A 12,783-nucleotide genomic window follows, 5' to 3' on the forward strand; every position below is an offset into this window, starting at 1 on the left:
ATAAATTGCAAATGGTGGAATACGAGTCTGTACTTGATTGTGGTAGTTATGGTCATGTTCAAGACTTTTGCCTAGTGGAAAAAGAGCTGAAGATGTTGTTAGTAGATGTCATGGCGTTGAAGTTGTAGGTGATATTTGGAAGGATTTTGTACAGGTATAGGTTGTCATCAATCACCCCCAATTTGTCCATCTGCATATTACAAAATGTGTTGGACAGTATAGTTTCTTTGCTACCATTGTCTACGCGAGCCCTTAAAAGGTGCGAAGGAAAATGCTATGGGAATGCCTAAATTTAATTGTTCTCAGTATGAAAGAAGCATGGATTAGTTGTAGAGACTTTAACTCTATCCTTAATGGCTCGAAAAAGAATGGGGAGCTAGAGTCAGTGCTATGAGTTGCAAGATATTCCAAGAAATCATTTTTTGTGCGCAACCTAATAGAGGAAATCTTTATGAAAGACGCAATAGAGCTATTTGTAATGATTTCTACGCCAGACCCTACTGTGAAGCTTCTCTACAAACTAAAATATGATCATTGACCTTTGCTCATCTTTTTGGCTTCTAGTAGGCGGCAAAAAGATGAAAAACCCTTCCAGTTTCTTGCTAGCTAGCTCCTAGCTAGGATCCTAAAGAGGAAATCATGGCAAACCTTTTAAAATTCACAAAATCAACTATGGACTGGTATAAGAACATTTACAGTAATATTTTGTCCAGAAGAAAAAAAACCACGAATCGTCTAAAAGGGCTTCAAAAAGCAATGGAAATTTATGATTCTGAGAACCTTTGTCAGCAGGAAATTATTGTTAGAGCTGAACTTGAAGAGATTCTATATCAGGAGGAACTAATTTGGAAGCAAAAATCGAGAAATATGCTGTTGATTAATGAAGATTGAAACATTACCACACTGTAGCTAGGAGGAGGTTTAACCATACTGAAGCTATCTGTCTTGATAATGATGAATGGTGTTTTAATAGTGACACCCTTAAAACACATGCAATTGATTTCTTCCAAAAACTATAGACTGCAAAAGGTAATGTCTCTGACTTGTATCCTATTCCAAGTCTTTTTCCAACTTTGATAGATTCATAATTGGGTGCATTAACTTCCGATGCCATGGATGAGGATGTCAGATTGTCATGGCCCCTCTTAAAGCCCCTAGTGTTGGCGGATTTCATGCAAAGTTCTTTTTAGTCTCAATAGAGTATTATTGGACCAAGTGAATGCGATTTAGTATAGAGAATCTTCTTTGGGGAAAAATTGGACTGAATATTATTGTTGATTTAAAAATTGTAGGTGCGAAATTATTAACCCAGTATCGTTCAATCAGTTTATGTTCAGTGCTCTATAAAGTTATTACCAAGATGATTGTTAATCAGCTTAGATCAATGGTCAAGTTAGCTTTATTGCTGGGAGGAACAGTACTGATACTATGTTGATTGCTTAAGAGGTAATCCACACCATGCGAACTTGAAAGGGTCAAAGTAAATGGATGGAAGTTAAAGTTGATTTGGAGAAGGCATACAACTGAATCTGATGAGATTTTATTGAAGACTTGATGGTTGATGTGAGTTTACTGAACATTCAGAGTAGAGTGATAATGCAATGCATCTTGACTTTTACAATGAGAATCCCCTGGAATAGGGTGAGGTAATTGCAGAGTTTAAATCTACGAGAGGCATTTGACAAGAAGATCCTTTATCCTCATACTTATTCGTGTTGGGGATGGAGAGATTGGCAACCACTGGTAGCCTACTAGCTTCTCCTGGAGGAGTTCGTTAATATCAGACTTATTCTTTGCAGACGATTTAATTTTATTTTGTAAAGCAGATCAAGTCCAAGTTGAGGTTCTAAATCAAACTTTGGAGTTATTTTGCCGATATTCATATTCATGACATAAAGTGAGTGCTAGTAAGACTTAGGTGTATTTTTCCAACAACAGGGAGGATTCTTTAGCCAGGCAATTAGCTGAAAACTGAAGTCTTCTCGAGTTGATGACCAGGGCATGTACTTGGGAGTTCCTTTACTTCATAAAAGGATCCCCTCAACTACCGAGCAATTTATAGGTGATAGGGTTCGGAAGAAATTGAATGGGTGGGATGCTAAAAAACTCTCTATGACAGGTAGAGTAACGCTTGCTAAAGTAGTCTTGGTAGCTATTCTGAACTATTTTATGAACACAGCCATTGGTGTTTGTAATGAGATTGATAAGCTAGCACGATGTTTCATTGGGGGATCCTCGAAGGACAACAGGAAGTTGACCTTGGTGAAATGGGAGAATTGTTTGATGCCACTTGAAAATGGGGGCCTCTGGGAAATTAAAGGAACAAAATAAAGTTTTATTCTCAAACTTGGCTTGTATTCTAAATAATGGTGAAGCTCTATGAGCTCGTGTCTGCGAAATAAACACAATGTCATTGAGAGTTTTTCATTGAATATTGCACAACACAAATGTTCATATATTTGGATATCATTATCTAGTGTTTGGCCAATGTAATTGCCGGAGTGGAACTAGGAGACTTGAGAACTTTTGGAAGAACAATTAGATTCTCGATGTAGAACCACTGAAGAATCACTTTATTGGCAGAGAACCAGTTAAGTAGAACACTACGGTGCAAGACATGGTTGATGCGGATGGTAGTTGGGTTTGGCGTAAGTTTAGGACGAATCTGCCACAATGTATACTTATGCGCATAGCAGGGATCAAGCCGCCATCAGATACTGCTGGAGTGGACAATATTAAGTGGAATTTTACCGTTAATGATCGATTTTCGGTGGCAGAAACTTATAAGAATATAGCGTATGGTAACTGAAGACAAAAAGACAGTAATTGACAAATAATTTGGAGATGCAGAAGTCCCCATAGAGTTAAGCATTTCTTCGGCTACTAACGAATGGAGAGAGTAAAAAGGGAATGTCAAATGAAGCTGTGTTATGTGGAGCTGGGGTTGATTTAGGATTCGATTATTTGGAATATCCAGAATATTGGTGATATTAGTATATAAGAGGGAGAATGGAGTATCTCGTTTGCTATTTCTTGCTGGGTTTTGTGGCAAAACAAGAAAGAGCATATCTTCAACAATCAAAGCATAGCAATAGCAGGTATATAATTATTGTGGCTATGGCTTGGATTGGAAACCTTGCTGAGAAATCCTACCATCATACTTTGAATCCAATATACCAAACAAGGGTTGCCCCTCGCCTACAGATTGGGGAGGGGAGTTCTAACCAAGTCTTGGAGGATTAAAAAAAAAAAATCAAACAGCTCGGTAGGGGATAACATGATTGGTGCCGCAGGAGGGGGGGTATTGCATGGCTATATAATGGAATTCCTTATGGTTTACAGATACCAAAAGGCCGGTAATTTTGCTCAACCAATCACAGTTGTTACAGAATGGAGAGTAAGCACTTGGCTGTGCCTTTAACCAGTTTTTCTTATTATTTTTATATCAAGGAAAAAGTTCAGAAAATGGTTAATTTTACTCGGAAAGAACTATCTTTTAAACAATATTTTAGATTATAACTTGGAACTTCAAAATAAATAATATGATTCATTCTTAATGTTCCTTTTATTCAAATTAAAGGTTTCACCAGAAAATAACCTTTTGGGATATTATCATACTTCTACCTGGATGAATATAAGATAAAATCATCGTATCAAAACATTTAACCTACAAAAAACCAAAGGCCCTTTTTTGCGCCTACCATATGTAAGAATCTTGAATGCTTGCGCAAGTGCGAATGTATTCACATCAATTTCCCTACGGGAGAAACTTTGGACTGTTTAATATTTAGTCGGCAGGAACCTCTTTGCCATCCAACATTTGGAAATACTTCATCAGGATCACTGACCACACATTACAAAACCAAAGATTACGACACAAACCTTTATCACTACAAACTTTCAACTTCAAAAACTAAAACATGCTGAAACTCTGTATGTCACTAATTCCTCCTAAATTTGCTATTATACCAAATTCAGTTACTGCTGTGATCATAAAATAAATGGAAACAATCAAAACCCGACATGGTCGCTAACCTTTTCAGTTCAAGCATTTTCAATCCCAAGCTGCTGTAGAGAGTCAGGACCAACCAGAAATACACGTCTTGGTGGGTGGTATCTGAAAACCACTACTCCTTTATACGCTGTCCTTGGTACACCGTCCTGGATAACAAAGCAATAAAAGTTTTAGAGAATCGGAAAGAATGGATACAATCAATCTTAGATATGTGAGAATTTCTAGCAGTTTATTTGTACTGCAACAACAGAAGTAGAAGTGTGATGTTTAAGTAGAGGCCTTTTTTCCCCTAACATGCATCAGATGAAAGTGTAAGTAAGATTATTATATTCTACATGCTTGTAGGGCACGAGAAATGAGAGTGAGCAGAGAGGTCATTTTGACAGTATGAACAACCATAGATATCTCTTGTTACTTTGAAATGATCAGGTAAAACTAACAATACAACTTCATGGCAAAGACTATATGCAATTGCCAGATGCCACTAAATAGGCTAAAATTGTATTCAGAAAATAAAACTCATAAAAAAAACAAACTTTTGAAGTGTTACCAAACATGACTTTCCAAAAATATAGTATCAGCTGCAGTGACAGATACCATAATGCAGGCATTTCTCAGCTATTATCATCAAAAACTCTTCAGCATTTTCGCAAATAAAGAAAAGAAAGATACCCGAATTATCAGATGAATAATTTACCTTCCATTCTTCAAAAACTCCAAATTGCTGTGCAATGTATTCAAAGTCTGATTGGTCCCTATACTGAATACGTATATCTCCTTCTATATTAGATGCCATAAGAGCAGGATCTGTTCCAGGGATAGGTTTTGCCATTTTCAAAATGTCTGCAAAGTATTGTGCATATTTGTCCTAGAAAGGAGAACACACAATTATACAAGACAATTGTAAAGTTGGAACCTAGAAAAAAGCAGTTTCCAGTTCTACTGATTTTACCTCAGTTAGGTAGCTCAAATCCTGTGACTTCCAGTCCACCTTTCACACAAAAAAGCAACACCATTGAGATGATGGTGATGACAACAATATACAGAACATTTACATAAAAAATTATAGAAAATGTTGATGCCAACCTTGACGTCATTCATCTTAATAGGTGCAAGGTATTTTTCGAAAAACTGCCCCATGCTTGAACCCTGATTGAAATCAAAGGTTGAAAAACACAAAATGAGCCCAAAGTCATAAAAGATAGAGGTAAAAAGATCCACCTGAAGAGCCAGAAAATGTTAACAGCCTTGAGGAACTTTAAATTTACTGAAGTTGCGCCTATGCAGTGTTAAAGAGGGATGAAAACACACCTAATTTGGGGAATCTCAATTTTGTTTAAGCATGAAAACAAGCCATTCCAAAAGTTGAAGAAGGAAACTCTTCAACTAAAAACACTGAAGCCATAGAGGCATTATATTCGTCCAAGTTCACTGTACATTCTTTCAGAAGCAATGAAATAGAATCATAGCACATAAAATTCTGCACAGAAAACATATGGACTGTGTGCCTCATTCATGTACTACCTAATTCCTATCCCCAAGGAAGACACACACATAGGCAGATGGTCTACCAAGCAAAGATTCTCGTCAAAGCTAACAACATTCATAAAAGTTGTCATCACAACAATTTCAAACAAGAAATCTTCTAAATGACAAGGTGATACATACATGCTCGCCGAAATTATATGTTCTGCACACTTCAGGACGAAGGAATTGTCGACCTTTGTGATTCTGTTTTAATCTCAACCAGTCATCCCAGTAAGTGAACTTTTGTCAAGGAAAATTCATAGAAAAACTACATCAATGTGCATTAGTGTAATGCAAAATGAAATAACAATAAGAAGGATATGCTTTTGGCCATTTTGGTGATAGCTCATTCCATACAGATCTAGTAAGCATCCAGCCAAGACCAGGAAAGAAATCTGAGCGATAAAGTGCATCTGCATGGAACAATTACAAGCAAATTAGGAAATAGAAAGGGGAGGGAGGGAGGGAGATGGATGCCTGGTAATAAGCAAACATCCAAATGAGGCCAGGATAAACTAAAAATCCATGTCTCATAGTCACAGCAGCCCAAATTTTAAGGTAAGCATCACATGGAAGGATTAAGAGATGGCATAGAACATCAAAAGTCATGGAAACTAGAACAAACAACTTTTCTAGCAAACCAATCAAATCTCTAACATAAAAATGCATTCAGCTTGATTGTTTTCCTCAAAAAGAAATTCCATTGAGAGAAAAAACTTACATGGGTCATACACAAACTGCTTTTGCCCATTGTCATTCCATGAGGAAACAGCCATAATTGACCTACAATGGTTTAATAATAGGGCGGTGAAAAAGGAGGGAAAAAGAACGCAAACTCTCAAATAAAATTTAAAAAAAAAAAGAAGAAGAAGAAGAAGAGAGAGAGTCAGATTTCATTCTTGAAACACACTTGTCCTTGTCGAGAAGTGCAGCAGCTGCCTCAAAGTAATCAAAAAAATCAGGGGCAATTTCCATATCATCTGTCTTCAAAAGTGATTCTCAGTCAGCACGATATTCATTTTCTTGTATGAAATTTTAAAAAGAAGAAATTTGAAGCAATAATCCAAAAGAAGACAACTTCACCTTCAAGTATGATTACTCGGTCAAAATTGTGCTTGTAGAACAGCTCATCCAATGCCCATTTGTAGTGACCTTAAGAAACCAAATGTATAAGAGCAGAAACTAGAAGAAGCCATGTGAATACTGAGGAAAAAAGAGAAACAATCCTTACGGGCAATCTTGTAGTATGCGATCAATTCCCCAGGCCGGTCTGTATGCACCGGATCATAATCTATGTGCTGAAAGAAGCTGAAGTAAGCATTCATTGGATTGATTTTGATAAATAAGGATAAGGCAAATCATATGAATAGGGCAGGGAAAAAGGAAAAGGACTCATCCAAAGAAACTTCTCCAATGGAGACAAAAAGGGGGACAGACAAAACACAATATACCTGCATATAAGTTAGCTCCTTATAACTCAAAGCCTTAGTTTTAACCCTTGGATCTGATCCATCCTGATAAGAAACTATCACAATTAGAAGCATTGCTTTTTTTTTAGTTACAACAAAATAATAATAGTGTCTATCGTGCATGATATATAAAGTGACAATCAAGTCAAATGGACAAACCTTTTATTGCAAATATAAAATAAGATTAAAAATTTTAATACCTGAGATACAAAAAGTGGATACTTCGAAGCAACAGAGCTCTGATACCTGCAGATTTAAGCCAAAGTAAGACAGCTTAAAATTAGCTACTGTCAGGTCAAACAGAAGAAGCTATAAAAAAGAAAACAAGGGTCAACATGAACATACTTTAAGACAGACGCAACTGTCCTTTCCAGATAATCAGCACGATTGCACGCCATGATTACTACAGCTGCCACAGGTACCTAAACCCGAAGATTGTTTCAATTATTACATGTGGTAATTTGTAGAGATAATGTATAAGAATGCTCCCCATGTCACGAACCTGTGTTTTGTCAATTACTCTTTGAAGAGCTTTCTCTGAAACAACCAAAAAAGAAAGAATGCTAAGTGTCTATAAACATTCCAAGCACCAAATAAAAGGAAAAACCTTTGTTGAAGGGAAAATACTAAAGAAAGATGGGTAGATACAGACATGAAAACCCAATAAATAATTAGATCACTACACAGTTTAGAACAATTTTGAAGCTGCTTGGCAAAAAATATTAGAGAACAAGGAAATAAATGCCAAACTGCACTGACAAAGGAGCAGAACAGGCTTCATCAAGACCCAGTTAGAGAGCCACACTCAGTGGGATAACATGGATAATAACCTTATAAATGGTAATGAAGTTTATTCGGAATTAAACATCTTTATAAACAGCAAATCAATCGCGTAATTTAACTTCAATAATTACATTGATCACAACCGTTGAAGATCATATGACCTGAACATCACATAGGCTTTGCTTGGTAAGAAGGATAGAAATGGGTCAGGATGGTAAAGTTTGAACTCCAATGGTTAAGCTACGAAGTAGAAAAATAGTTTACAAAACCTAACCAATAGATTAAAAGCTTTTTTCCCATCCTTATCCCTTTCTATTCTTCCTATAAAGAAAAGCCTCTATATATGCCTAGAAACCACAGAAGATCTTCTAAAGTAATATATGATTGCAATCAAGCAAAATAAAATAGTAATCGCTATGCATCAAGTAGGAAGCAACAAGAAATAAACAGTTTATTATGATAAGAAGTACTTTCAAGATCATTAACAAGAGTCTTCAATTGTGCGCACTCCTGATCCTTTCGCTTCTTCCCCTCTGAAATTGTAACAAGATCATAGTGAATGGGTTGAATACCATGAAAAACAATATCAAATTCGACCTTGTCAACTGAAAAGAAGCATGTATAAAGGATTAAATTATGGAAATTCACACCTTCCAGGGCCACGATTTGCTCTTGTTGCATACTAATTTGATCAATTAGTAGTCGCATTTGACTCGTACAATGGTGCTCTGCATCGACCTGCCAAAATTGAAAAAGACACCATATTCAAGACTTATATTGTTCAAATTCCTTAGGTTTTACAAAGTTCAAAAAAAAAGAAAAGAAAAGCTGAAGTTTAGAGAGCTAAAAGGAGCAATTAACCTAAGCTTACTAACCGCTTCTGCCATTCGATCTGCATATTCAGATTGCGTGGTGAAAAGCCGCATCTACAAAAGGTTCGAAAGAAGCATATAAATTCATATAAGTAAATTAGAAATATTTTGAATTTCGAAGATATAAAGAAGAAATATAGTAAATTTACCTGGATGTATATGAATACGAATGCAGCGGGGATGAGAAGGTACCGGAAATCGCAGCTTAGCTTAGCCATTTTTATAAATCTCCTCTGTCTGAGATGAAGATTTTCAGATTTCGATCTGATTTTTTATTGTAATTCAAACTTCAATTCATTTATTGAATTGTAGAAGAAGGTGTGCAGTGAATAGAAATATTAGACTTGGGAAGCCCTTTCTGTTTTTATTTAGAAATCTGTGTTTTCCTTGACTAGGGGGTTGAATCCAATTTACGCAGACTTGGCTAACATAATTTACTACCAATTTGGTTCACCAATAAAATAATTTCCTTGGTGAGATTGAAATAAATGGGCAATAATATTATCATATTTGTTTAAGAGTGGATTTGGATATGCGGTATGTTTATTTATAGTTAGTGTGAAAATAGATGCAATGGTGAAATTAAATATTGTAACATGAAACAAGAATTAAGTCAAACATACCGTATTGTACCGTACCACACTCCACCGTCTATCCAAATCTAACCTAATTAAAATAATTCATAGAATACTAAAAAAATTCCCACACATTATTAGCACATATTGCAGGTAAAAGTTGGCGAATCAATGTCTTAACATATATAGAAAACAACATGAAACAAAAGGTCTCTTTGATTACATGTAAAAGGTTTTACGGAAAATATTTTCTACATTTTCCTGTATTTGTTTAGCAAAAAATAACTTGGTGAACAAAAAATAACTTACAAGTCAACGCAAAATAAGTCCATTTTCTTGTAAAATAACTTACCATTTTGAAAATCATAAGTTATTTTTCGAAAAGAGCTCATCTATAGGTAATTTTATTTTATATAAAATTAACTTAAATCAAGTTTAATATTATTATATTGATAATAAGATAATAAATTTTATTTTTAAAAAATTAAAATATTATATTTTCAATATTATTAAACATACATATTTAATTATTTATATTTTGGCATATAATAAATTATTAATATAATAAATATAATTTATTAAAATTATTTAATATTTCAATTTTATTTTAATAATAAATTTTAAAATGATAATTTTAAATAATATTCTTCACATATTATTGAAAATATTCAATATTAATATTTTAATAATAAATATTTATTACAATTATAAATATATTAATAATAAATATTTTTATAGTATAAAGGTTAAAATATGCCATAAGTCTATGTACTATTCACAAATTAGCAATTTAGTCTCTATACTTTTATTTTCAAGACTTTAGTCCTTTATTTTCAGATTTAAAAATCAAATCCAGTTGTTTACATTATTTTTTTCAATTTTGTTGATGTCACATTTCAAATAAAAATACACACTTGGTAGTCATATAACTAAAATGACGACGTAATAAATTTGAATTTAACAAAATATTTTTAATATATGCAAAAACAATGTAAAATATAAATTTATAGATATAAAATAAACTCAATGAAACAATGAAAAGATAAGAAAACCTCAAATGTATGTTTGTTTCATTGAAAACAACTCTTATGAAATCTTTTAAGAAATTTGTTAAACAATGAGAAAATATTTTACACAAATTCATCCAACCACCGAAAATATTAATTTTTCCAAAAAGTAAGCTATTTTACAGAAATCATTTTCAATGAAACAAATAGACCCAAAAAAGCACATTTCTATTCTTTAATGAAGTAATTCAATAACTCATGCGATACAAAATAACTTATCCAAAGCCAATTTAATGCATTTTAAGTCATGACCAATGTCAAATTATAAAACAAAGAGAAAGATTCCACTAAAAATGTATAATTTCGAGTAAAGATAATCCACAAATCTTGAAAATTGAAATCAACAATGAGCTCAAAGCATTCCAGCAAAGGATCCTCGGGAAGAGACCTGCAATACGACTGGTACGTTCCCCTACACACACAAGTTGAAGAATCAATACAAACATCCATTGAACACAAACAAAAAATAACCAACCATACAAATAAACAATCAACAAAAACGAAATTCACCTCCAATACAAAAAGATAACCTTATATCCAACCTTAATAAAACACTTGCAAATAATAGTTTCACTCAGCTAAAAAGGAGCCCACCAGTCAATAACAAATCTCAAATTGTTCAAAATTCCTTCACATTAGTATGCATCAAGTTACTTTATAACAAGGGTCCAAAGGAGGTAGATCGAAACAATAGTAGTACATGAACTTTTTTAAGTGAATGGAGATAAGAGCAAATGAACAATTAGCAACTACTCAACAACTTACACTAGGAAATTAACCCATAAGTTTATGCAATTGAACAATGAACTTTTTTTATATGTTTTGCTTAAAAATGCAATTAGTCTTGAAACTTTATGCATTAATCATTTTGGCTTCAGAAAGAGAGCAAAGAACTGATTTGAGCTAAAATTTGACAATAGTTGATAGTATAGGAAACATTAAACATGGTGTAAGCTTCTAATATTGTGGTTCAATAATTCGATTAATACAACTAGTTGGTTTAAATTATTAAACATGGTGTAATGTCATGGGTTGCGCATGCGAGCACGCCACCATGACAAACTTGTGCGAACCATCACATTTGAGGGAGGTCACTTGGCCCAATCAAACTGGCCCGTTGCTTGGAGAGATTAAAAGCCCATCTCAAAAGCCTGGTAAAAATGGAAAGTGATCTAGAAGATATAATTATGGAATCTTAGAGTTCTAGTTGTATATAGCTAGTTAAGTAAGCTTAGAGTTCTAATTGTATACAGCTTTTAATTGTAGCCATTGATGTACTGTGAGGCTCAACTATAAATAGAGACCTCTTTGCTAATTGTAATTCATTCAGTTGTTAATAAGAATTTTGAGAAGTATTCACTCAAACTTTTCTCTCAAATGTTCTTGCTTTTGTTCATCTTTCAAGGCTCGTTCTTACTTCGTTCTTCTGCTGTTCTTCGTGAAAATCTTAAGCGAATTCTATTGAATCCTTTATCGTTGCGAGTTAAGCTGACTTGGGCGTTTTTGCTGTTGAATCCTTTTTTTGTTTCAAGTTAGGCTGACTTAGGCGTTTTAAGTAGAGAAACTGCCTAAGGCCGCCCGGATCGCGTGGAAAAACTCTAAGTCCGTGACAGTTGGTATCCGAGCTAAGGTCCGTAGCTACCGTTGAAAGATGTCGAAAGAAGTTGAGGGAATGGAGACCCGTGGGAGGGCAAGGAAAGCTAGTCGCTCGAGGGACATATTGTCACTTTAGAGGATCGTGTCGTCACTCTCGAAAATTCAGCGGGAGATATCAAAGAGAGGATTGATGATGTCGACAATAGGCTCCATGATGGATTGCAGTCCATGCAGGAGCAGCTCAAAGTGTATGTGACTGATAATGTGGAACAGTTGACTGGTAGAGATGATGCCATTGAGGCTATGGTGGCGGCCTTGAAGGGAGAGATTGCGGAACTCTAGGGTGAACTCACAATCTACAAGGTTGCTTTGGGTAATGGTGGGTTAGCGACTGTCGCACCCAAGCTCAATATTGATGTTCCCAAGCCCAAGGAGTTCAAGGGAACAAGGTCTGCAAGAGATGTTGACAACTTTTTGTTGGGAATCGAACAATACTTCTGTGCCAAAGGCATCACGGAGGATGTCACTAAGGTAACTACTGCTGCAATGTATTTATCTGACGTTGCTTTGTTGTGGTGGCGTCGTAGGTCCACCGATGTGAGACGTGGTAGGACTGAAATCGAAACATGGGAGGAGTTTCGATGTGAGTTCAAAGCACAGTTTTACCCAGAGTATGCCGAGGATGAGGCTCGGGCAAAGTTATGTCAGCTTGCGCAACAAGGCACTGTGAGGGAGTATGTGCAGGAGTTTAGTGAGCTTATGCTCCAAATCTCAGATATGGGGGAGAAAGAGGCATTCTTTTCCTTCATAGATGGATTAAAACCGCGGGCGAAGCAAGAGTTGCAACGCCGAGGAGTTCAAGAACTCACCAAGGCTATG

At 35.1% G+C, this 12,783-nt stretch overlaps 1 protein-coding gene across 2 annotated transcripts; it reads right to left on the reverse strand.

Annotated features, from left to right (window-relative positions):
* Nucleotides 1-3,534: 3,534 nt before the first annotated feature.
* On the reverse strand, nt 3,535-9,067 carry LOC105762705 (alpha-1,3-mannosyl-glycoprotein 2-beta-N-acetylglucosaminyltransferase). 2 transcript variants are annotated; one of them, XM_012580550.2, is made up of 19 exons: nt 8,816-9,067; nt 8,670-8,720; nt 8,445-8,532; nt 8,265-8,327; nt 7,514-7,548; nt 7,357-7,433; nt 7,212-7,257; nt 6,994-7,056; nt 6,774-6,840; nt 6,626-6,694; nt 6,453-6,522; nt 6,264-6,325; nt 5,865-5,955; nt 5,684-5,777; nt 5,102-5,164; nt 4,968-5,006; nt 4,713-4,883; nt 4,036-4,161; nt 3,535-3,843 (listed from the first exon to the last, which is right to left on the reverse strand). In XM_012580550.2, the coding sequence occupies exons 1-18, from the start codon at nt 8,882-8,884 to the stop codon at nt 4,045-4,047; spliced, it is 1,335 nt and encodes a 444-aa protein (XP_012436004.1). In that variant the 5' UTR covers nt 8,885-9,067; the 3' UTR covers nt 3,535-3,843; nt 4,036-4,044. The 2 variants fall into 2 exon arrangements, with proteins under 2 accessions (XP_012436004.1, XP_052481556.1); XM_052625596.1 differs by having other exon boundaries at nt 8,656-8,720; nt 8,816-8,881.
* Between the last annotated feature and the right edge of the window lie 3,716 nt (nt 9,068-12,783).

The sequence above is a fragment of the Gossypium raimondii genome, chromosome 12, assembly GCF_025698545.1.
Source record: "Gossypium raimondii isolate GPD5lz chromosome 12, ASM2569854v1, whole genome shotgun sequence".
NCBI lineage: Eukaryota > Viridiplantae > Streptophyta > Magnoliopsida > Malvales > Malvaceae > Gossypium > Gossypium raimondii.